General features: G+C 52.6%; 1 protein-coding gene; it reads right to left on the bottom strand.

The window, feature by feature from the left end:
- Positions 1-16,369: 16,369 nt before the first annotated feature.
- Positions 16,370-16,820, bottom strand: CHC_T00007056001 (hypothetical protein). XM_005710438.1 is given in 2 exon segments: positions 16,370-16,445; positions 16,446-16,820. 1 exon segment carries the CDS (start codon positions 16,818-16,820, stop codon positions 16,446-16,448), a length of 375 nt encoding a protein of 124 aa, XP_005710495.1. The 3' UTR covers positions 16,370-16,445.
- Between the last annotated feature and the right edge of the window lie 4,259 nt (positions 16,821-21,079).

The following is a 21,079-nucleotide window of genomic DNA, read 5'->3' as shown; positions in this document are numbered from 1 at the left end:
AACGTAGGGTCGCCGAGGGGATCGCGCACGCGCTACACCTGACGGACTTGACCGATCAAGTCGGAGGGGTAGGAGTTGGCCGGTGCAACTACGACGACCAGACCGCCGTGGGTGACGGAGAGGTCGACACGGACGAACGGTCACCTTTATACCACCCGACGGCGGGGGGGTACTGTACCCCACAGAATAAGGATCCGGAAAATTCACCGATGGGTTGGGAAAAAGAGGTTGACTTGTCATACATGGAGGATGACAAGCTCCGTGGCCACGTACTCGAGATGCTCCGTAGGCACTCGAGTCTGTGGAGCGGTGCGCTCGGAACTATCCGAGCAACGGAGCACCGCATTGCCCTCGAATCGGTTACAAAGCCGATACGCTGGATGCCCTACCGTAAGGGGCCCGCGATGCGCGAAATAGTCGCGAAGGAGGTCAACAAGATGTTGAACGCAGGGGTTATCGAACGCGCGAGCACCGAGTGGGCTTCCCAGGTGATGCTCGTACCGAAGAAAGACGGCTCTCTTCGGTTCTGCGTAGACTATCGGCGTCTCAACGCGAAGACTGCAGCGGATTCGTATCCGCTGCCGCGTATGGACGACTGCATCGACTCGTTAGGAGATGCAGCCGTCATTACGACGTTGGACTGCAACTCAGGTTATTGGCAGATCCCGGTCGCTCCGGAGGACCGGGATAAGACAACCTTTACGACGCACATGGGCACGTTTCGCTACCTGCAAATGCCGTTCGGACTAAAAGGGGCACCGGCCACCTTCCACCACGCTCTGGATATTATTCTGCCACGCGTTCGCTGGCAAATATGCCTCGTCTATCTCTTTGACGTTATAGTGTTCTCGCGTACGCACGCGGAACATGCGAAACATCTCAACACTGTCTTGAGCTTGCTTGGGAGTGCCGGAATCTCCCTCAAGCTCAAGAAGTGTAGCTTCTTTCAACCGAAGGTACAATGCCTGGGGCACGTCATTTCCCCAGGTAAGTTAAGCATGGCGGACACGGCGGCCAATGCCTTCAAGACGTTCACATTCCCGAGGACACTTACGCAAGTGCGCTCGTTCCTCGGGGCGTGCAACTTATACTGCCTATTCGTTAAGGGGTTCGCGAAGATAGCGCGTCCTCTGATCGACATGACGCGCAAGGATGCGAATCCTGACTTCTACAACCTCACGGAGGCCCAACTGAACGCGTTCGAAGACCTCAAGAGGTGTATGATGGCTCCGCCGATCCTCGCGCTACCGCTGTACGGCCGTCCGTACATGATCGACACGGAGGCGAGTGCCTACCAGCTTTGATGCACGCTGCTCCAGGAGCACGACCAGCCAAACGATTGACGCCCCGTTGGCTATTGGACCTACTTGCTCAACGACAGCGAGCGCAACTACAGCGCCACGGAACGCGAGTCCTTCGCCGTAGTGTGGGCCGTCCGCACAATACGGCCGTACGTAGAAGGAACGAAGTTCACCGTCCGAACGGATCACGACGCCTTAAAGTGGCTCATGTCTCTCGCAGAGAGTTCCGGAAGACTCACCCGGGTTGTGGCTACGTCTGGTTGAATACGACTTCACCATTCAGTACCGCCCCAGGCGCGTGCATCAAGTGCCCGATGCCCTGTTACGCCTCGTGTCGCCTCGTGTCGCCGATGACCCTCGCCCCACTGTCGAGGTGGATGACGACATTCCCACCTTCGACAGCGGTACGACCCTTCGAGACGTATCGAACGAGCTCGCGGACCACGTTTGTACCGCGAGCTGTGACCATTTGGCCATCCATGTCTTCGTGACGACACGGAACCAAACCGGGTCAAGGACGAGATGGCGCGTAAGAACGCGCGACGAACCGCGAGGCGACGACGAATCCCCCGCTCTCCAAGGACCCACTTCGTTTTGGGAGGAGAACGACGAGTTCGACGCCGCCGACATCCAGCGCGCCGAAGACCTTGAAGCCGACGCGCCCGACTCTCCGGTCGCCCCACCGCACGACGACCTCCCAGCCCCTCTTACGATAGAGGAGATAGCCGAGGAGCAAGGCGTGGATGACTTCTGCCAAACTGTTTTGGCACGACAGTCAGAGTCCCGGGACACCGCGTTCTTCGAGGACCACCAAGGGGTGCTCAAACGGAGACACCCCTTTGATCCTGATATCGTCCAGGTGGTGGTACCTCGGACGCTCCGCGCTAGGCTTCTCCGCGTGTGCCACAACCCGGCCATCGCGGGACACCCAGGCCAGAATGGTATGTACTTCGCCCTTCGACCCGAGTACTACTGGCCCCATCTCGCTGTAGATGTAGCTGCCATGATGCAAGGGTGTCGGACCTGCGCGATGAACCGGGTCAAATTGCGGAAACACCTCAACCGTTTGAGGTTGTTCCCCGCCAAGCGGTCACTCGAGAGCCTTGCGATTGACATCTTGGGTCTGCTCCCGAAGAAGAAGGCAGGGAAACGTTTCCTCCACGTTATCACAGACCGCTTCACTAAGTTAAAGCAAGTTGTCGCGCTTCGAACAGTGACCGCGTACACTGTCGCGACAGCATTCTGTGACGCGTGGGTCTTCAAATACGGCGTTCCACGTTCGCTTTTGTCGGACAACGGTCCTCAATTTAACGCGAAGTTCTTCCACAGTCTGTGTCGCGTACTGGGGATAACTAACTTATATACGTCCGCGTAGCATCCCCAGACGAATGGACAGGTTGAACGTTACAACCGGACTATCGCGTCGATGCTTCGGACCTACGTCAACGAGCATCAGGATGATTGGGACGTGTACGTGGGACCGCTTACGTACGCGTACAATTCCTACGTACACCGAACCACGCGTACGACACCCTTTGAGATCGTGCTCAGCAGACCCCCGCCGGAGTTCTCTTTTCGAAGAGCCGACAGGGACGCGCCCCCTCCGGATAGAGGAACTCGACGCGCAGAGTTTCTCAAGACCTTGGACGAGACTATCCAGAAAGCTTACGGAAGCTTGCATCGTACGCAAGCTCGCTACAAACGCGACTTCGATAAACGCGTACGACCTCAACCGAAGGATTAACACAGGACTCAAGCTGGGGGACTACGTGTACCTCAACCCCACCGATGGGGCGAAGACGTCGTACAAGCTCGCGTCACCTGCCGTCGGACCATACCGCGTACTGGCCAACGACAAACGAACCATCACGATCGACCGTGATGGGGTGACGGAGCACGTCTCGGCAGACCGCTGCGTGTACGCTCCCCCCCGACGGACGCACCACGAGCAAGTGCAACAACCCCAGGTGACCTTGCCGACAAGGTCACGAAGGGCACGCAGTACGCCGTCGAGCGTCTGCTCAGGACGACCGACGTCGTCGACAAAGCGCAAAAAGCGAAGACATTACGGACTGTACAACGGAAATGGCAAGCCCTGGAACATCGAGTACAGGAGGGGAGGATACGATCTCCCAAGAAACGGGAGAGTGTCACGATAACGCTCGTCGATCGAGTGCTCGAATCGGAAAACAAGAGCGACGCCAATACGTATGGACAGTCCAAGCTCACTGCGCGACACACAAATATCAAGCGGCTCGAACCGCTGGTAACGAAGCGTGTCGCGTAGTTGCCGACGAGAAGCAGGAGGGCGACGTAGCCCACCTAGCAAAGGAGTAACGTGAACGGTCGCGACGAGCACCACGCGTAGGGAGACTCACGATCCCGCGACCGCGCACGACCGACAGGGTGAATTACCGACGGAAAGAGGCGGGCATAGATAAGCGATAGCCGCCGCGCACCGCCCTACCCCTCCAGTCAATCCGTTACCACGTACCCAAAATAATCTGGGGGAACGTACCAAAAATATGTGGAAAATACAGTCCGAATGACACTGTATGTGCAAGTGCGCATGCGACCGACAGAACAAGTGAAGTCAGGGGCGACACGCAACCGAGCCGTGGCAAGCAGCGTGCGGAGCGCGCTGCCTTTCAGTGGGGTAAGATCCACACCGCACCGAAAGGGGATCAGAGCGGAGTCCCCGACCGCTCTACCGTGCCAACACGCGGGCGCCGTCGCGCTCGGGTCGCCCGAGGCGATCTACGACGAATATTCCGCGACTCCGCGCTACCGCCGCGTGCACGCGTCGAGAGGACATAAGCAATCCAACGTCTGACTGTCCTCTCTTTGTCGCGCAAACTAATGACGCGCACTCAGGAGCGTACCGCCTGAGCACCACTTCGCGCCTCCTCCGTGGGGGGGGGCGAATGAGGTTCGCGTAAAATGCGTAAGGTTAGGTCGTCCTCGAAGGACGACCCAAGGCCACCGGCAAGACCGCCGCGCCCCCTCGTACGCGTCAAAAGGCTACCAGCGAAGCCACCGTCATGGCAATCACATCCTGGCCGTACAGCCCGACTACACGCCCGCGTACCACTTCCTCCGCACGCGCCTCGGTAGGCTGCACCCGCGACAGGTAACAGGCGCGCGTACTCCGCAGCGACGCTCACGTGCCTCCTCGATGGGAGAAGGGCGACGCCGCGCAATACGTACGGTGAAGGTCGCCCGCGAGGGGCAACGAGACGCGGCTGGTTCCAAGCCCGAAGCGCCACGGAGAAGCCCGAGGCTGTCGCGCGCGGTCACCGACGGACCATTCAGACGGAGGCACGGGCCTCCTTCCGCTCCAACGCGCCAGGGCCTTTCGAGGGCGCTGCAAGAAGCCAATTACAAAGAAGACTCCGCGAATCCTCCCGCTCCTTCGTACGTACGCCAGGAATGCGCAAGCGACCCATCGGCATGGCCCTCACCTCTTTGTCGCGCACCCCCGCTAACAGAGGAATGTACCATAAAGTCTGTTTTGCAGACGTCAACGCGGGGCAGGCATGCAGTGACGTGGTCCTAACGCGACTCGAACACCACTCCGCGATTCCGTTCCAAGCGTTTTGCATCTGACATTTTGTTTTCCGCACGCTCGCCTTCCTGTACGCCCGCTGTGTCCGCCACGTGCCACCTTCGTTAATCGCCAGGCCCTCTGCGTGTGCCGCCGCGTCGCGGATGCGAAGAAGGGACGCCCCTAAGTCTTTCTGGCCAAAGGGACGTGCGAGCCTACACCCTCTTGTCGTACGTTGTCGTGGCGAAGAGCATCCGAAAAAAATTCCGCTTTGCGAGTGACGAAATGGAAAGGCACCGGAGCCCCTAGAGGTCCGGAAAATTGACCTCTCGCATGCAATGTCGAGACGTATTGATAAGCGAATTCCGTATATGCCACAGACCACCCCTTGATACTCGACGAAGCAAACGAGAGGAGGAGAAGCAGTACGTGCTGCTTTGCTGAAATGGGCACTGAAGAAACGAGTATGCAGAACGAAAAAATAGAAGGGCCCTGATAGCACCCGCCAAGACGGGGTTACGGTCGTACAGGGGTGAGGAATTCGAAATGTATTGACAGACAAGGCGTAGTCACGCGACACACAAGGACCAGGCTGCACGGGATATCCGGAGCGGGACGGCCCTCGTAATGAGCGACAGAATAGAAAACAGCAACAAACCTCGCCCGGCAGTCGGAGGGCCCATTTGCTTGTCCGGCTTCCCCGAGCCCCTTCCTTACCGACATTCACATACTCTTCGTATGCTTTTAAACCGTGTGTTTTGGCCAAACAGGCGACACCCTTGCAGAGAAAAAAAAGAGGGGGACCTGATAATTGCGAGGGTTGTAACCCCTTCTCAGGACACACACTAGCGATGCGAAGACACAATACGGTTGGTTAGAGATTCACTGAGGGGTGCCAAAGAAGAAGGTGTGCGGGTCGGGAGACGTGCAAATCAGGGTGTATATTCCAGTAAGGCTTGCAAATCGGTGCGCAATGCGCAAAGACGTGGCTCAGAGGAACGAGGAGTCGCGAGTAGAGAAAGCATTTGAGACGAGAAGGGAAAATTTACTCATCCTTGCAGGGGTTGGCGGAATGCACACGCCCACTCGGGCTCACCGACCATGACCATGGTATAGAGCGTGAGGCGCCAGTGGAGACGCGCCGAAAGGATTATCGGGGGAATCCAGCGACCTGACGCGTCCGTAGGTCCTTGCGTCGCGTCGCTTCGAAACTGAAGGGGACGTCACGCGAAAGGGATGAGCAGATTGACGGCGGACTCCATCCCTACCTTACCCACGACGGACGAGGGGATCCCATCCGTACCCAGGCCCCTCGACGTTATCACCAAACCGACCGGCCATGAACCAGCGGGTGTCAAGCCCACTGGTAGGAAAATCGCCAACAAAGAGGCGACGCAAAAGCAACGTCGAAATGCGCCCTCCCGCCGCTTGCAGAGGACATCCTCTCCAAGTTCAAAAAGTACCCGCGATATGGCACGACGCGTGGACTGAGGTGCAGCTCGCAGGAGGCCGGGGTATGACGGAAGGTGGTACGATCCAAATGAGGGTGTGGGTGAGCTTGAACTGCGTCCATGGAGTCTCCCATTCATGTGATGCCTCCAAAGTTTGGAGATCCGTTTAACGGATAAGCGCTCAGCAACAAGTAGAAAAGATACGTAACGAGGCGCCGTTTTCCGTGCAGAAACGTTCTTCAGGGGTCTAAGCTCTTGAGGAGAGGCGTGAGAAGGAAGCACGTCGAGTGGCCGAAAAGGAGAATCGTGAGCAAGCCAAATTGGAAGACCTCGCAGAAAGCGCTCAGATCTGGAGATCCCAAGTTGGCTCTTCTCTCAAAGAGAAATCTAGGAGTGTTCTAATTTCTACGCCTGTCCCCGGAAGGACAGGTGCAATTGACAGCGACGACTGGCCGCCGCACAAAGTGGATCTCGAAGTCATCAGATGGGAAACTATCGCTGCTCAGGGAGTATCGCGAAGGGGCACACTGACGATACCGTCTTCCCGGCGAGGTCTCGACTGAACGAGAGGTTTTAAATTGCTCCAAATGAAGGATGTTGCATATGAGGGGTGAAGACGATCGAGGCGCTCGCGGAAGAAACGGGTGCCAAAGGCGCAGAACCGCAAGCGATTCAGGATGGCGTTTGCACACGAAGATGAGGGGGAGAGTGAGACGACGGAGTCGTGGCCATAATAACACACGCGTAAGAGGGACGATTAGCCCCACGCGTACAGTACCCACACTGGGGGAATCGTCCGCGAAGAGTGGGTAGGAACGCAGCAGGGATGTAGAGATATCGCAACGCCGGTTACGGGACGGGACGCCTCCGAAGGGAGGAGGACGATGGATCAAGAATGAAGCCGCACCGGGGTCGGCCACTGAAGGACCCGCGAGCAAAAAACAGGGCTGCGAAGAGATCGACGGCACGACGCCGAATCGCAAGGGGAACAGGGCCAAGGCTCGGGAAGCGACCGGGTTGGACATGGCTCTCTCACTCCTCAAGGGTGAACGCGGACGTTCACTCTTGAGGAGGGGGCCGAGTGGCATAATGGCGGTTCGCGATTAGATTTAGATCAGATCCATACGAACCACAAACGCGCACACGTGTACCCCAACGTGTACGGGGGACACGCGATCACACGCGTACACGTGTAGGAGGGGCGTACCACCGCACGCACAGTACGGGTCTCACACGTGTGCTGTCAGCCCCGACGGCTGACAGCATTACAGCCCGGGACGACCCGCGCTACAGTACGTTACTACAGCATACCGGTACTGTATTATTATGATAGAGGCATTGGATACATTAAATACGAGCGAGACCGGCGGCGGCGAAGGGGGACAAGCAAGGAGTTGTCCACGACCTACCGCCTAGGTCCGTCTTCCAGCATAACTAACGAGCGCGATCCGCCTTCGCGAGCGTTAACCGCGACAAAGCGGGTAGGGAACAGCCGCGTATGAGAGCGAGCCTAGATCTGCCTCCGCCAGTCAGCGCTGGTACGTTACCCAGCGCTGCTCTGGGGCGTCGAGGCGTAGATCGGCCAGCGCGTACGCTCATCCCCGACCGTTCCGCTCTACCAAGGTAGCAGGGCCCGCTTACCTGTCCCGTTAGATGTGTGTTCTCCCCGTGTTCTCGCCCGCCGTACGGCGTCTACGTCGAGCAGAAACACTGGTTTGATGGTAACCAGAATTTGGGATACCAAACAGTACCAGGGGCACCCCTTCGGATTCCAGATATTTTTATATGGTTGTAAAGCTTAGAGCAGTAGTAGTGATATGCAGAAAACAGAAGTGGACAAACCAAAATAGTTTAGAAGTTATCGTCCAACATGTACTCTCTAAATCTGGGGGATGGGGGGTTCTGTATAGGCCAAATCAAAAAAATTATCATACAATTTTACTTGGAAATTGCAGTACAATTCATGTTAAATAAAAATTTGATACCTGTTCACAATCTGCCGACAGAATTTAATCCTAAATTCCGTCTGGACTTGCTCGAAGTTGGCGATTGTGGCCCACTTCAAGCCTCCCCGACCCACTACGATGACCCGTATCGTCACGTCCACCCCCCCTCGCCGCCAACTCCAAGCTAAACACCAGCATTCCCTTCCTCGCCATCACCACCAACAACCGTCACACCCCCGCCCAGTATCTATTCCACGCCATCCCATCCCTCACTACCCCGACTATGTCATGCAGTACCCGCCACCAGCCATCCTCTGACGGCATCTTGGTGTTGGTTGGTGGTCGGCGGTGATGGTTGAGAAGGTGGGCGTTGCCGAGGGTGTGTGTCTATTATATAGACTTCGACAAAGTGGATATGACTCTTGGCAGAGCCCGATGTGAAGAAGAGTTCAGCCTTTTGTGCTACTGCCTGCTGCTCATAAACGGCAGAATGTCTGCAACGCGACGATGCACGAATAGTGCGTGATACGACAGCGTGCCACTCTGTGGTGAGCGTAAAACAGATAAGAGTTGATACGGTGAATATGGTTTGCGAAGCCCGACGTGAAGAACAGTACAGCCTTTTACATGAGTACTATGTGTTCTGTACCGACGAGTGAGTAGCAATCGCATCATTGAAGAGCGCCATACTGTGCAGGTCCCAGGCGCAGAAGGCGCTACCTATATCACGCAGATTGTCCGGGACTGCCTGCTGTCCTTTGAAATTGTAAGGGTACTTCACACTCCTCGACTCAGGTAGAATTGACACACGGAACACAGCAAATAGGCACTCGCCATCTCTCTCAACATCTTTGAGCTCGTGTCCGTGCAGCCTTCTGTAGAACTTCGAAGAATCGCCCGGAGGGAGTTGAAGAGTACCGGTCCCTACCACCTTCCCGGACACCATCAATCGCACGGTACTTCCCGGTTTCACAGCTTCCAGGAACGACGCATTAGATCCCCCAGTTGTAGCTGCGTGTACAGCCATTGAGGGCTCTTCCCCACTATCAGCAATACCGCTTTCAGGTTTTCTCATATCACGTAATAACAGGACATTGTCGGACAAGTTATTAGTATCGCTCGTGATGGAGTTTCTTGTCACGAAGGATGGTACGGAAGAAGGATCTTTACATGACCTCTTCATTGGCGCATTAGTAGCTTCTGATAGACCGCAGTGGTTTTGGGCGATTAAACGAAGCCGTTCATGGGCGAAACGATATCGCTCAGCATCTGCCTCCACTACAGCGCACTTTCTGTTTGTCCGAATGCAAGAAATTGCCGTAGAAAGAGTACCACCGTAAATGTCCAGAACATGACCGTTGTCTGGACAGAACGTTGACATAAGCTCAGCTAAGAGATTGGGATTTTTCTCCTCCGTCAGAATGGGTGATCTCGTTCCAGGCTTGAGTAACTTGTTAGAAGTAACTGGTACCCTAGATATTGCCGCAAACTTCCGTTTCTCTGGGGCCTGCAAAACATGGTAGGGGCTCCGTAAATCTACCTTGAACCCATCCGGTCGATGCCCTGGTGTCTTAGCGAACATGCCAAATTCACAGGCGTTCTGAGGGAAGACGTCCCCTCGATATTCTTGCAACGTCTTGGTGTCCTTCATGATGACGTAAGGGTACTGAGGTCCGCTGAAACCCGTTTCCTTAAACGCATTGTACCATCTACTAAAGTACTGTATTGATGTGAATATAAACACCCATCCACCGGGTTTCAGTATACTTCGTGATAGTTCTGCGACGGCCTTCATTTCCGTGGTGTCGACGACATTATCATAACCGTTTCCTGCACCTGACCGGCATGATGGCGTACCGTACGGAGGGTCTGTACACAGTAGATCAAACAATGGGCATTTGTCCGTTCTCACGGATCCATAGTATTCCTGCCATTTCATTTGATATGCTTCTATGCCAAGTTCCTTCAGGAAGTCTCTCCTTTTCATCATGAAAACCTCCCTATCGTCCGTGTAATTGACACATGTCTTAAGTCGTTCTGAGGCCTCGCTTTGAGGAGCAGCCGACTTAGCATATGCAGCTGGCGGAGGATCGGCAGTATTCTGTTCAGCTAGATCTTTCTCGTCGGCGGATATATGTGGATCATCGGGTATAGCCGGCATTATCTCATTTCCTTCATCAGCAGTACCCTCCAGCGTACCGTTGCCCTCTGTATGAGCAGCGGCCGTGGACGTATTGGGGCCGGAAGCTTGGGTAGCTGGTGTACTGTTTATAGGAGGTGATGGGGCAGGGGTTGTAACATACTTGGCCTTGTACTTCTCTTCCTTGAATGAGGCGATCTGGGGACAAGTTCGGCGATACAGTTCTAGAATAAAATCCAGTATTGCTCTGTCGTTTCCCTTGTTAGTGAGCACTGCTATATCGAATTTGGTTGTGCATAGTAATTCGCTTTCGTTGTCTCCATTTCACTTGGCCACTTATCTGTCTCCAATAGTTCTTCGAATTTTCTTGCTTCCTGCAAAGCAGCCTTGGCCTTCTGAAACTGCTCTCCAACTACTTTGTATGATACAGGTTTGAAGTTGTGCAATCTGCACATGTCACGTACACGATACAATGTATTTACCTGAGCAAGCTCGCCATCTGCACCAGAAGCATTCATGAATGGGATGCAAGACTTAAGTGAGCTGATGTGAATGAAGTTGCGAAATACTCGACAGTCCGTGTTGCTCGTGCTTGGGGATTTGGACGGCCTCACGACACCACTTAGCGTGCATGGTGATGCGATGAGATCGGGATGTTCAGATGTAACAATCTCTCTGATTGTGTTGACTACTCTCTGTGACAGTCGCAGCGCAGTAGTAGCAGTTTGTTTCAAGGTGCTCTCCTTCTGATGAGCACAACCATCGTAAGCACAGGCGATTTGCTTTGCTGTCGGTGTTCGGCCGTTCTTTTCCGCTTTCAAACGAGCCGCCTCCTCTCGCAGACCACAAAGAGTATCGTAAAAGGTCGTTTCAATGTAATAAATAGGGGCATGCTTCCTTTTTTGATGGCGCGCAAGTTGCCGCAACACTTGCACGTTATGGCCACCACTCAATATGGTCACACTCCAAGAGAATCCACTCCATTGCGCAGGTAGCTCGTCGATGAGCTCGAAGATAGCAACAAGTCTGTGCATCCCGTCGACCACGTCGTACCATTGCGTCCTTGTGTGACTTTTCTCCCTTGCCTCCGTCTCCGTCAAACACTTCCCCTTGAAATGGTCGATCACATATCGCCGGTAGGTACCCGTCAACGGCATGAGCACTGGCATATCCGATCCCGCAGTGATACCTGGTTCGTGAGGTGCCTCACCCGCTTCGTGATTACCTTCGGCAACGGCATGGCCTCGGAACAGTACCTTCATTCGTTCTACACCTGAACGAACTATGGCTCTAACATTTGTGAGCGGTATGCAGTCCCTAGGATCAACTGTCGTGTTAGTTGAGCCCTCCATCACGTCCGCAAACAATGCTTTTGCCACCTCCATCCTGTCGCGCACCTGTGGGGATGGATCATTCCGAGACGCTTGAGCTGACTTCCCTTTCCGCGTCATACCTGATAGTGGGTTCACTTTCGTACAGAACGGGGGTCTGCAGTACAACAGAAATTTTAAATTGGGAAGGAGGGTGGCGAACAGTTTGCCGACAGAAATTAATCTAACTCGAACCAGTAACAATTAACAGGATGGCTTGTTGCTACCGGTGTTCTGGTGCTTGTGAGCACATGGTCAATTCAATGAGATAGAGAAGTCGAGACATACAGTAGCTCCGAATGTGCCATGAACAATTCCGAAAGAAGTACGAAATCCTGCACCTGCTTGTGGAAACTGCAGTAGCCGACCGTGCCGGACCGAATACTTCATTTCTGCCCTGGTGTTATAGCGAACCAAACGAGAATTGCATACTGATACCACACGTTAATATATGCAGGACTAACAATTGAATCAGAGTGATGTCCATGATCTCCGCCTGTTCGATAATTGAACTCCGTCTCCACGCCATCAGTATGTGCAGTACGCAGCAGGAATCTTCTGGACATGTCTGCACGTAGCGTACGTGTCCCCATACCCGCACTTTATCTACTCATTCATAGCCTGAATCTCCCGGATTTACTTTGCGGTTGAGGCTGCAACGGAAAGAACTGTCCGATCATGATTGTGTGCTGTCCGTCAATGGCGATCATGAATTTGTGCCGTGTGGGACAGCAGAAAACGTGTCATGATTTTGAGATCCTAAAACTAAATATCAGTAATGCATAACTGTTCTCTTGAAATGTGGAATGAAAAATCTATATTTGGACATGGTGAACATTGCGTATCAAATTTAGTGCAACATATGATTTGGGTGCAATCTCCCAAATATTTGATTCAGATATGTTTCAAACAGCGCTCTTTCAGATCTGTAAAGCTTCCATTACAGGCTTCTTCATGGTAGCGCAGAGACAGCAGCCAACCATTCATAGCTCGGCGTACCTGCTCAGTGAATATCAGTATTCACGGATAGCTAAACTGGTCATCCAGCAGGCATTATCTGTTCCACAGAACAGTATCGCTGCTGCTCGTGTGGAGCTGCACCCACCATCACCTGAATTCTCGTGCTGCAGTGCTTGTAGTTGATACACGCTCCAGTATATAAAAGGTAAAGAGGGTACCATCCTGGTCTCCGCGATAAAGTTCCTCAACCCATCTCAATCCACAACAACCCATCTGAACTGTTGGGGGCAACAACCCATCTCAGAACCATTCCAATGACTACGACTAGGCGTACGACTCGTGCAAAGCGCTCTATTGCACAAGCGAGTAGCTCGAGGCATGGTGAACCGTTACATACCCCTGAGTCCCGCACTGTGGCTCCCCCACGCACATCACCGCGTAGTACTGCTTGGGACTCGCAAAGCACCCCACTACGAAGCGGGAAGCGTCGCGTGCAGCTCGCGACGCCAACCACTCTACATACCCCTGAGTCCCGCCCTGTGAATCCCCAACAAACGCCAAGGAGCAGTTGTAAACGAGGTTGTCCGCCAACAGATGCCTCACCCACTGCTCAGAACTCGCAAAGCTCAGGATTGCGAGACGGGAAGCGTCGCGCCCTTTCTGCGACGCCAGCAACTTCACACACACCACTCTCAACGCCGCCAGACACAACGCAACTCTTTAATGTTCCCACCCGACACACTTCACCATGTCTCCCGGATTCTACCATGCGAAATCAACCCGGCCCGACCACAGCGATACGACGATCGCCCCAAAGGCGGTCATCAAATGTTTCGCTGGATTCCGGTACAGTGCAGCGTAAATTGTGGAGCATCCGCTCATTGGTAATTGCAGCCCGAGGGATAGCTGCGGAACCCGAAGTAGCTCCAGCTACCCCAAATGCAGCAGAATCTCCACCACCCGAACTGCAAGAAGAAGATGCTCTAGCTACGCCAAATGCCGCAGAATATCGAACACTGGAACATGAAGATGAGTTGTCTAAATCTAGTAGTGACGCTGAGTACCGTCCCCCTCCGCCCTCTAACACTCGAACGAAAAATGGACCCCCATCGCAACGAAGTCCGGCCAGTCGCAGTGTTGCGAACAGCGAGACATCACCTTTTAAAAGAGAGTATACACGTACAAGAGTCGCCGTCGCGGCAAGGGTGTGGAGAGTGTGTTACTTAAACGACGCCGTGCCCACGCTGATGCGTTCCAAAACATGGAGGTGGATAAGTTAAAATGTTGTATCCATCGCCGTTGTTTTTACGAAGTTGACGCTCGATACGTCAAGGCTCAAGTGGTATCTTTGCTGAATAGGGCGGGGAGACGAGCTTATCTGGAGGGCTTGTTGGAAGATAACTCAGGGATGTTTTTCTTCGATGGAAAGGCGGTGTGTTATAAGTTTCTAGAGAAGTCCCTGCAGTTTTCTAGGGATTTCCAGGGCTCTGTTAAAGGCACACCGTTTAGCAAGAGGAGGTCTTCCTTGACTTGTACTGTGAGAGACTCAGAAGCTAATCAACGGGACGCGGTCATATGATTCCTTGAACGTCTTTCAGAAAGCACAGCCGACCATATGACCGACCGAAACGAACAGCACTTGCCCTATTTCCAAAAAGCTCAGGTCTTCGACATCTTCCTCTCTGAGTTCAGTGGCCTCCATTCGCGCGCCCCACCCACGCGAAGCTATTTTTACGAGACATGGCAAAAGCACGTGCCCAACATCAAGGTGCGGAGGGTTCATAGGTTCACAGTGTGCTCCGAATGCGATCTCATCCGAGACCTGCTCTCCAAAGCCGGTACCGATGAGTCAGCAACTCGGCTACTTCGTGAGCGAAAAACCACTTACAACGATATGGTTGCAGCGGAGCGGCGCGAGTACCAGAAGAAGTGTGATAAAGCAGGACTGTATCCTGCTAAGTATTGCTCTATCATTCTGGACGGTGCCGACCAGTCCGCCTTCGGTTTGCCGCATTTCCTCTTCAATACTAAGCACACAAAGGGGCACAGTATCAAAGTTAAGCTAATTGGAGTGCTTGAACATGGTCCCGTGAAAAATCTGTCCCTGTTCACTATGACAGATGAATATGAGACAGGTGCGAATCACGTACTAGAAGCTCTTCATCGGACGCTGATGGTAAAGGCTGAGAAGGGCCCACTCCCGGATACCCTGTTCGTGCAGGTGGACAATTGCACTCGTGAAAATAAGAACAGATACTTCTTCGGATACATCGAATCCCTGGTTGCATGGGGGGTGTTTCAAGAAGTCTTTGTGTCGTTTCTACCAATTGGTCATACCCATTCTGACATAGACCAAGCGTTCAGCTGCACTGCTCGCCGGCTCAGGCATCATGAGGCTATAACTCTGGAAGACCTGATCACTGAACTCGGGAAGGCATATAACCCTCCCCCTCACGTTGCTGATCTTCGCCAGATTATAAACTTCTCTGGGCTGTGTGACCAAGAAAGGTGTTTGGAAAAGCCTCAACGGTTTTCCCATTTTCGATATTTCAAGTTTCACCGTGTGGAGGGGATCCCAGAGTATCGTGGCAATTCTTTTAACACTGCATGTTCTGCGAGGGTTGGGTGTAACGACGATTGGGGCTCTCTCAAGGTTGGGCAGTGCACCAGAGGCTTCCTGAAATTTGCACCTGACCTTGCCAAAACACCACCGACCGAAGCCACATGTCCTAACGATCTTGATAAAATCAACACCCGTCTTGTGTCTGAGGAGACACGAGTGAATGACAGGAGAAAGTTAGCCCAGCTACGGCTTCTACGCGACCGCGTGTATGAATCAAGACTGGAGAGATTCCACTGGAATCTGCGCGACGTATTTGAGATGAAGGGAAAGTATAGAACAGTTACTGATGCGGTTGATGGCTTGCAAGACGAAATTGAACATGATGAAGTTGAAATCGAGATGGAAGAACAACCCCTGCAAGACCTCGAATACGAATGTAATGACTTCGTAGCGGTACGCGGTTCTTCTTGCTCTATAGAAACCGTCCCGTTCTCGGTCGGGCGTGTCATATCAATTCACAAGGACGATGAAGGCGTAACTACGGATCTCACCATCCATTGGTGGGAAGTGTACAATGGTAAATGTGCCTGGACAGGTAAGTATGCACCCTCTAGGTTACATGACATCAGGAAACCGTGGACAGAGTTTATCAGTGTCGCAACTGTTTTGTCCAGGTTTTCGGAGTTGAAGAAATCGAAAGAGATCAGCGCAGCAGCGGCGAGGCAAATTAGGCAGGCTCTTGGAGTTGCGTGATATGCTGGGTGGCCTCCGCTACTCGGTGGTCAGCTTGACGCAGTCAGATACGGTAGTGAGGGTGCAATGCCCTGGTAAACTTTGGTAAACGTGGGTGCAGCAGTACCAAAGGCCGGTTGCGACGCACCCTGGGTTTGACCAAAGATATTCATATCAGCTGAGCCTACAGCAGTAACTGGCAAAAGAGCATCTGACTGCCTCCAGTCTCTCTACTGAAATATATATGCCACAAATGCGCATTACCATAGATATTTCTCCAGCGCACACCCCACCATACTGCAACGTTAGTTGTTTGAGGCCCGACATGTAGTTCGTTGATGTGAGCAAGTAGCGAAGGTTCCTTCGAGGCAGACATAACTTTTATTTCTCTTCAACGTTTCCTAGATCTACGAAATGCACATATTAAGCCGGAACAAATTACCAATATGTATTATCACGAAGCCACACTCCCTTGATGATATTGACCACCTTATCAATTGACTTGGCAGTGGCTGGATGTGCAATCAACGGTACGGCCGATGGGTTCGACCTCACCAGTGAGGGAGGGTTATCCACCTTCAGCTCCTGATTTTCTGTCAGACGAATAACGGCTGGGAGTTTATCTCCCAATTTGACTTGGGCTTGGAGTTCGCAACGCGGGGGGGGGGGGTGGACGTGACGATACGGGTCATCGTAGTGGGTCGGGGAGGCTTGAAGTGGGCCACAATCGCCAACTTCGAGCAAGTCCAGACGGAATTTAGGATTAAATTCTGTCGGCAGATTGTGAACAGGTATCAAATTTTTATTTAACATAAATTGTACTGCAATTTCCAAGTAAAATTGTGTGATAATTTTTTTGATTTGGCCTATACAGAACCCCCCATCCCCCAGATTTAGAGAGTACATGTTGGACGATAACTTCTAAACTATTTTGGTTTGTCCACTTCTGTTTTCGGCATATCACTACTACTGCTCTAAGCTTTACAGCCATATAAAAATATCTGGAACCCGAAGGGGTGCCCCTGGTACTGTTTGGTATCCCAAATTCTGGTTACCACCAAACCAGTGTTCAGAGTACACACCCGTCTCCGTTGGGGGGTGTTATACTACATTAAGATCCTACGGCGGTGCCCCGTTGTAGACTCCGACTCTGCAGGCCAGAACCCATCATTAACGACTTGCATGTGCAACGATGGTACACCCTCATCGAAACCACCAACCATCATAACTCAAGATGAATTCCGCACGAATTCATCGTCAAAATTTGGCGTCCCCAGCCCGGAAACTTTAAGAAAACAAACATCCGCTTTCCCAAAGCCGTCAGGCTATGTCTTGCATTATCCAACATCGGCAAGAAACTCCTAAAAATTTCGGGATCGTTTTGTCCCGAACGCTCCGACCTATCTTTGTAGACAGTGAACCCAGTGCGTGTCGGCGCATACTGGTCCTTACGTACAGATGCAGCTCTAACGCAAAGAGGTGGAAGACTCGGTTCGGCGTCATCGATCCATCCATCGAAAGAGTACTCAATATGCTTGGAAGGGCCATTAAAGCCATCAGCGATTATTGCCCAGAAACTGTCCCAAGATCTGCCTGCGTCACGATGCGCTCTTGTCACCTCTTGCTGTAACAAATTGATAGATCGGCGACAATGATCATTATGGCGGTGCATCATGATAAGCATAGAAAATTTTAAGAGTGTAAAAGCAGGTTTACTTCCCGCCGAACCTGTGCCTAATTCAGCCATATTGCCCTCTCTTAGATGGCCAGAAGCATCCAACACAGTGTCAACGTCTGCATCTGAGGCAGGGTACACACGCGCGCGCTTGGGACGGACGGGATTGTCAACTTTTGATCATAAACTCATCAAAAGAGGGGCAAAATGGATTGGGTGAGATCGTGTCTTTAAACGGAGTACATTCAATATTAATAAATACCACATAACGATAGTTTCTCAACATGATCTTGTTGAGTTTTCCGTATGCTTTGCTGTTCCAATGCCTCGCCATTTTTTGATGCTCTTTCTTCTTCACGGATTTAAAGTATGAGAATATGAGACGTCTGTTCATGACCTCGGATGTTTCTGGAGCAGCTCGACTCTTTCTCTGAGAATATGGTTCGAGTGCGCAGTCATTGCGAGCAGTAATATTGTCCTGACCTGTCGCGCCAATACTTGGTCGAAATGATGGGGGGTTCACCAAGAGCTTACACGTTGATTTCTGAGAAATGGATGCCATGATATTGGTTTTGAAGCTCGGAGAACTATAAGAATTGCTTCTTGGTCCCTGCGAGGAATTGAAACCGGGTGGGAAGGGAGATGGAGGACAACGGGAATAAAAAATGGAGCTTGCCTCTGGGTTCTGGGGAGGGGGTATGGAAGGATATTCATTGTGTTCCTGCCCAAAGCTGGCATCGAATACACGTGTAGTGTGGCAAGCGATCTGTTCGGCAGCTCGGTGTGTTGCACGTCGTGTTTGCGTAAAATGTCGAGGAGATCATCGGAGTTCAAACGGGGAGCGGGGAGCTTTGGAAGCAGTATTACGAGCTGTTGTCATGGCGCTTGGCTTGTGTGGTTTCTTTGGACAGAGAGGGAGAACTTCTAGCATATAAAATGGCGGGAGAAGGTACTGTGTCTGGTTTGTAATGTTGAGGGAACCAATGTATTGATCTGCATGTGCTCTTATTTGGATTTTAAGTCTACCCTTTTATTGTAATGAAAGTGCCACCGCACCGCATCGAGTCCATGGAATTGTAGTAGGGTGCATATGGACTGGGTGTGGATTGGTATTTCCTTTAGCCAATAGATTTCGACCAGTTCGCAGAATTACCAAGCATTACAGTGGTTCTGTGTAGCATTCGTTGTGGCGTGCGATTAATTTAATGCAATGACCCGGCCAATAGCGTGACCGCAACTGGATAAAGGAAAAAAAAAGAAAAGCGCCTGTTAAGACTGGCCCTGAACCGGCCCGCCTCCCCCTGTTCTCGTCCGGCCGTTTTGCCAACGCTTCTGAATCCGGTTACATTCCGCCACCAGGCGCGTGCGGGCAATCATTGCTCGGCCGTCCCTGTGTTGGGTCTCTCGGCGACCTGCGCCGTCTCTGCCGGGTTGGCGGCAATGAAGGGCTTGAGGGTGTGTCCTAACAGGCTGGTTCTTGCTTGCCTTGCCCGGTTTTGCCAGGAATACTTATAAATTCTTAACAAATACCGTATGCTTCGTAAGCCCTTGCATTTCTTAAACTCAAAAATTAAAACGTAAGAGCCAATCATAGCACGCCAAATCACCTCTCTGGGCAAAGCAAAGCAAACTGCAGAAAAACGGGGCATGTTAAGACACCCTGAGACAGTCGCCCGTCACTTTGCATGTGGGCGAGCTTTCTATCTTGTCCATCAAAGTTCGCAGACCGGTTCTCGCCGCGACGGTGTCCAACAAGTCCACCTGCCCACTCGGCGCATGACTCGACTTGGGGGGGACCTTCAGGCGGGGTACGTGCCCACCGCGAGGGTACTGTAAACTTTACTCGTATCGTCCTACGGCTTTCGTTGCAGTACTGTACTGTAATACCGATGAACTGGACAAGCCTCTGGAGTACAGCACCGTATCATACGCCTCCCTGGAGTCCCTTGCAGCCCTCGTTGCTGGCGTAAAATTCTTGTCAGTGCGTCGCGAGAGCAGCCTTACTAAACTCACGATGTGCCAACACCGCAGCAACAATCCGCACAACCACCGCCCTGTTTTTTCAGCGTAGGAAATCACTCAAAATCACTTTCAAGCGGGCACCTACCGTAAAATAGCTGTGGGCCATTGGATGCCCTGCATTTATTCGAATGCGAAGGGTGGAGGCAAACCTTTCCCGCCCTCTCTGCGAGAAGACCAAGAACGAAAAACGACTACCCTTGGGTAACGACTGACAACGACAAGAGAGAAAAAAGAGATTCCGAGAGAGAGAGATATAGAAAAGAATAAGCACCGCTTTGCCACCGCCGCCTATTCAAATCCGAACAACACCCCCTATTCGCAAACACCATGGCTGATCCATACAGTATCTTGGGCCTCACCGGCCCGGCTGAGCAAGTCGTCCGCCTCATCGCAAGTCTCATCGAACGACACAAAGCCTACAAGGAAAACAAAACGCTCTCTACGGAAGTGCTCACTGCCTACACTACCTTGCAGGCAGACATCACAGAGCTTGAAAATATGCCGATCCATGGAACGTCGTCGCAGCACACGCGCTTGCTCCAACGTGAAATCGACGGCATCTCTAGCTTCATATTGAAGTCCCTCGCTGAGCTGCAGAAAGAGTTGGACGACCCAAAAGCGAAACTTGGTGCGTTCGCCTCTGCGATGGAAGATAGAGAAGTCCTAAAGACGCGCAAGCAGGAAGCGGACCGCCTTCACCAACGTATTCTACAAGCGAGCATGGCCGTCGAGTCGGCCAGGCGAGGCACGGGTAATATCACCATGGCCGATCCATACAGTATCTTGGGCCTCACCGGCCCGGCTGAGCAAGCCGTCCGCCTCATGGCAAGTCTCATCGAACGACACAAAGCCTACAAGGAAAACAAAACGCTCTCTACGGAAGTGCTCACCGCCTACACCACCTTGCAGGCAGACATCACGGAGCTTGAAAACATGCCGATTCATGGAACGTCGTCGCAGCACACGGGCTTGCTCCGACGTGAAATCGACGGCATCTCTAGCTTCATATTGAAGTCCCTCGCTGAGCTGCAGAAAGAATTGGATGACCCAAAAGCGAGACTCGGTGCGTTCGCCTATGCAATGGGAGATAGAGAAGTCCTAGAGACGCGCAAGCAAGAAGCGTGCCGCCTTCACGATCGCCTTCTCAATGCAAGCACGGGCATCGATACTCGCGCGGCGGTCAAGCAAGAAGCGGACCGCCTTCACAATTGTATTCAACAAGTAAGCGCGGCCGTCGAGTCGACCAGGGGAGGTACGGGTGATACCTTCAGGGCGTCGATAAGAGCCGAACATAATCCTGCGTCGATATGTGTGAAGCTTGATTCTCGGGGGAGCGATGGATTACCAAACACGTGTGAGTCGCGTCTAAAAGCGG

This window comes from Chondrus crispus, genomic scaffold (assembly GCF_000350225.1).
Source record: "Chondrus crispus Stackhouse genomic scaffold, scaffold_60, whole genome shotgun sequence".
Taxonomy (NCBI): Eukaryota; Rhodophyta; class Florideophyceae; order Gigartinales; family Gigartinaceae; genus Chondrus; species Chondrus crispus.
This window is presented reverse-complemented; position numbering and strand designations above follow the sequence as displayed.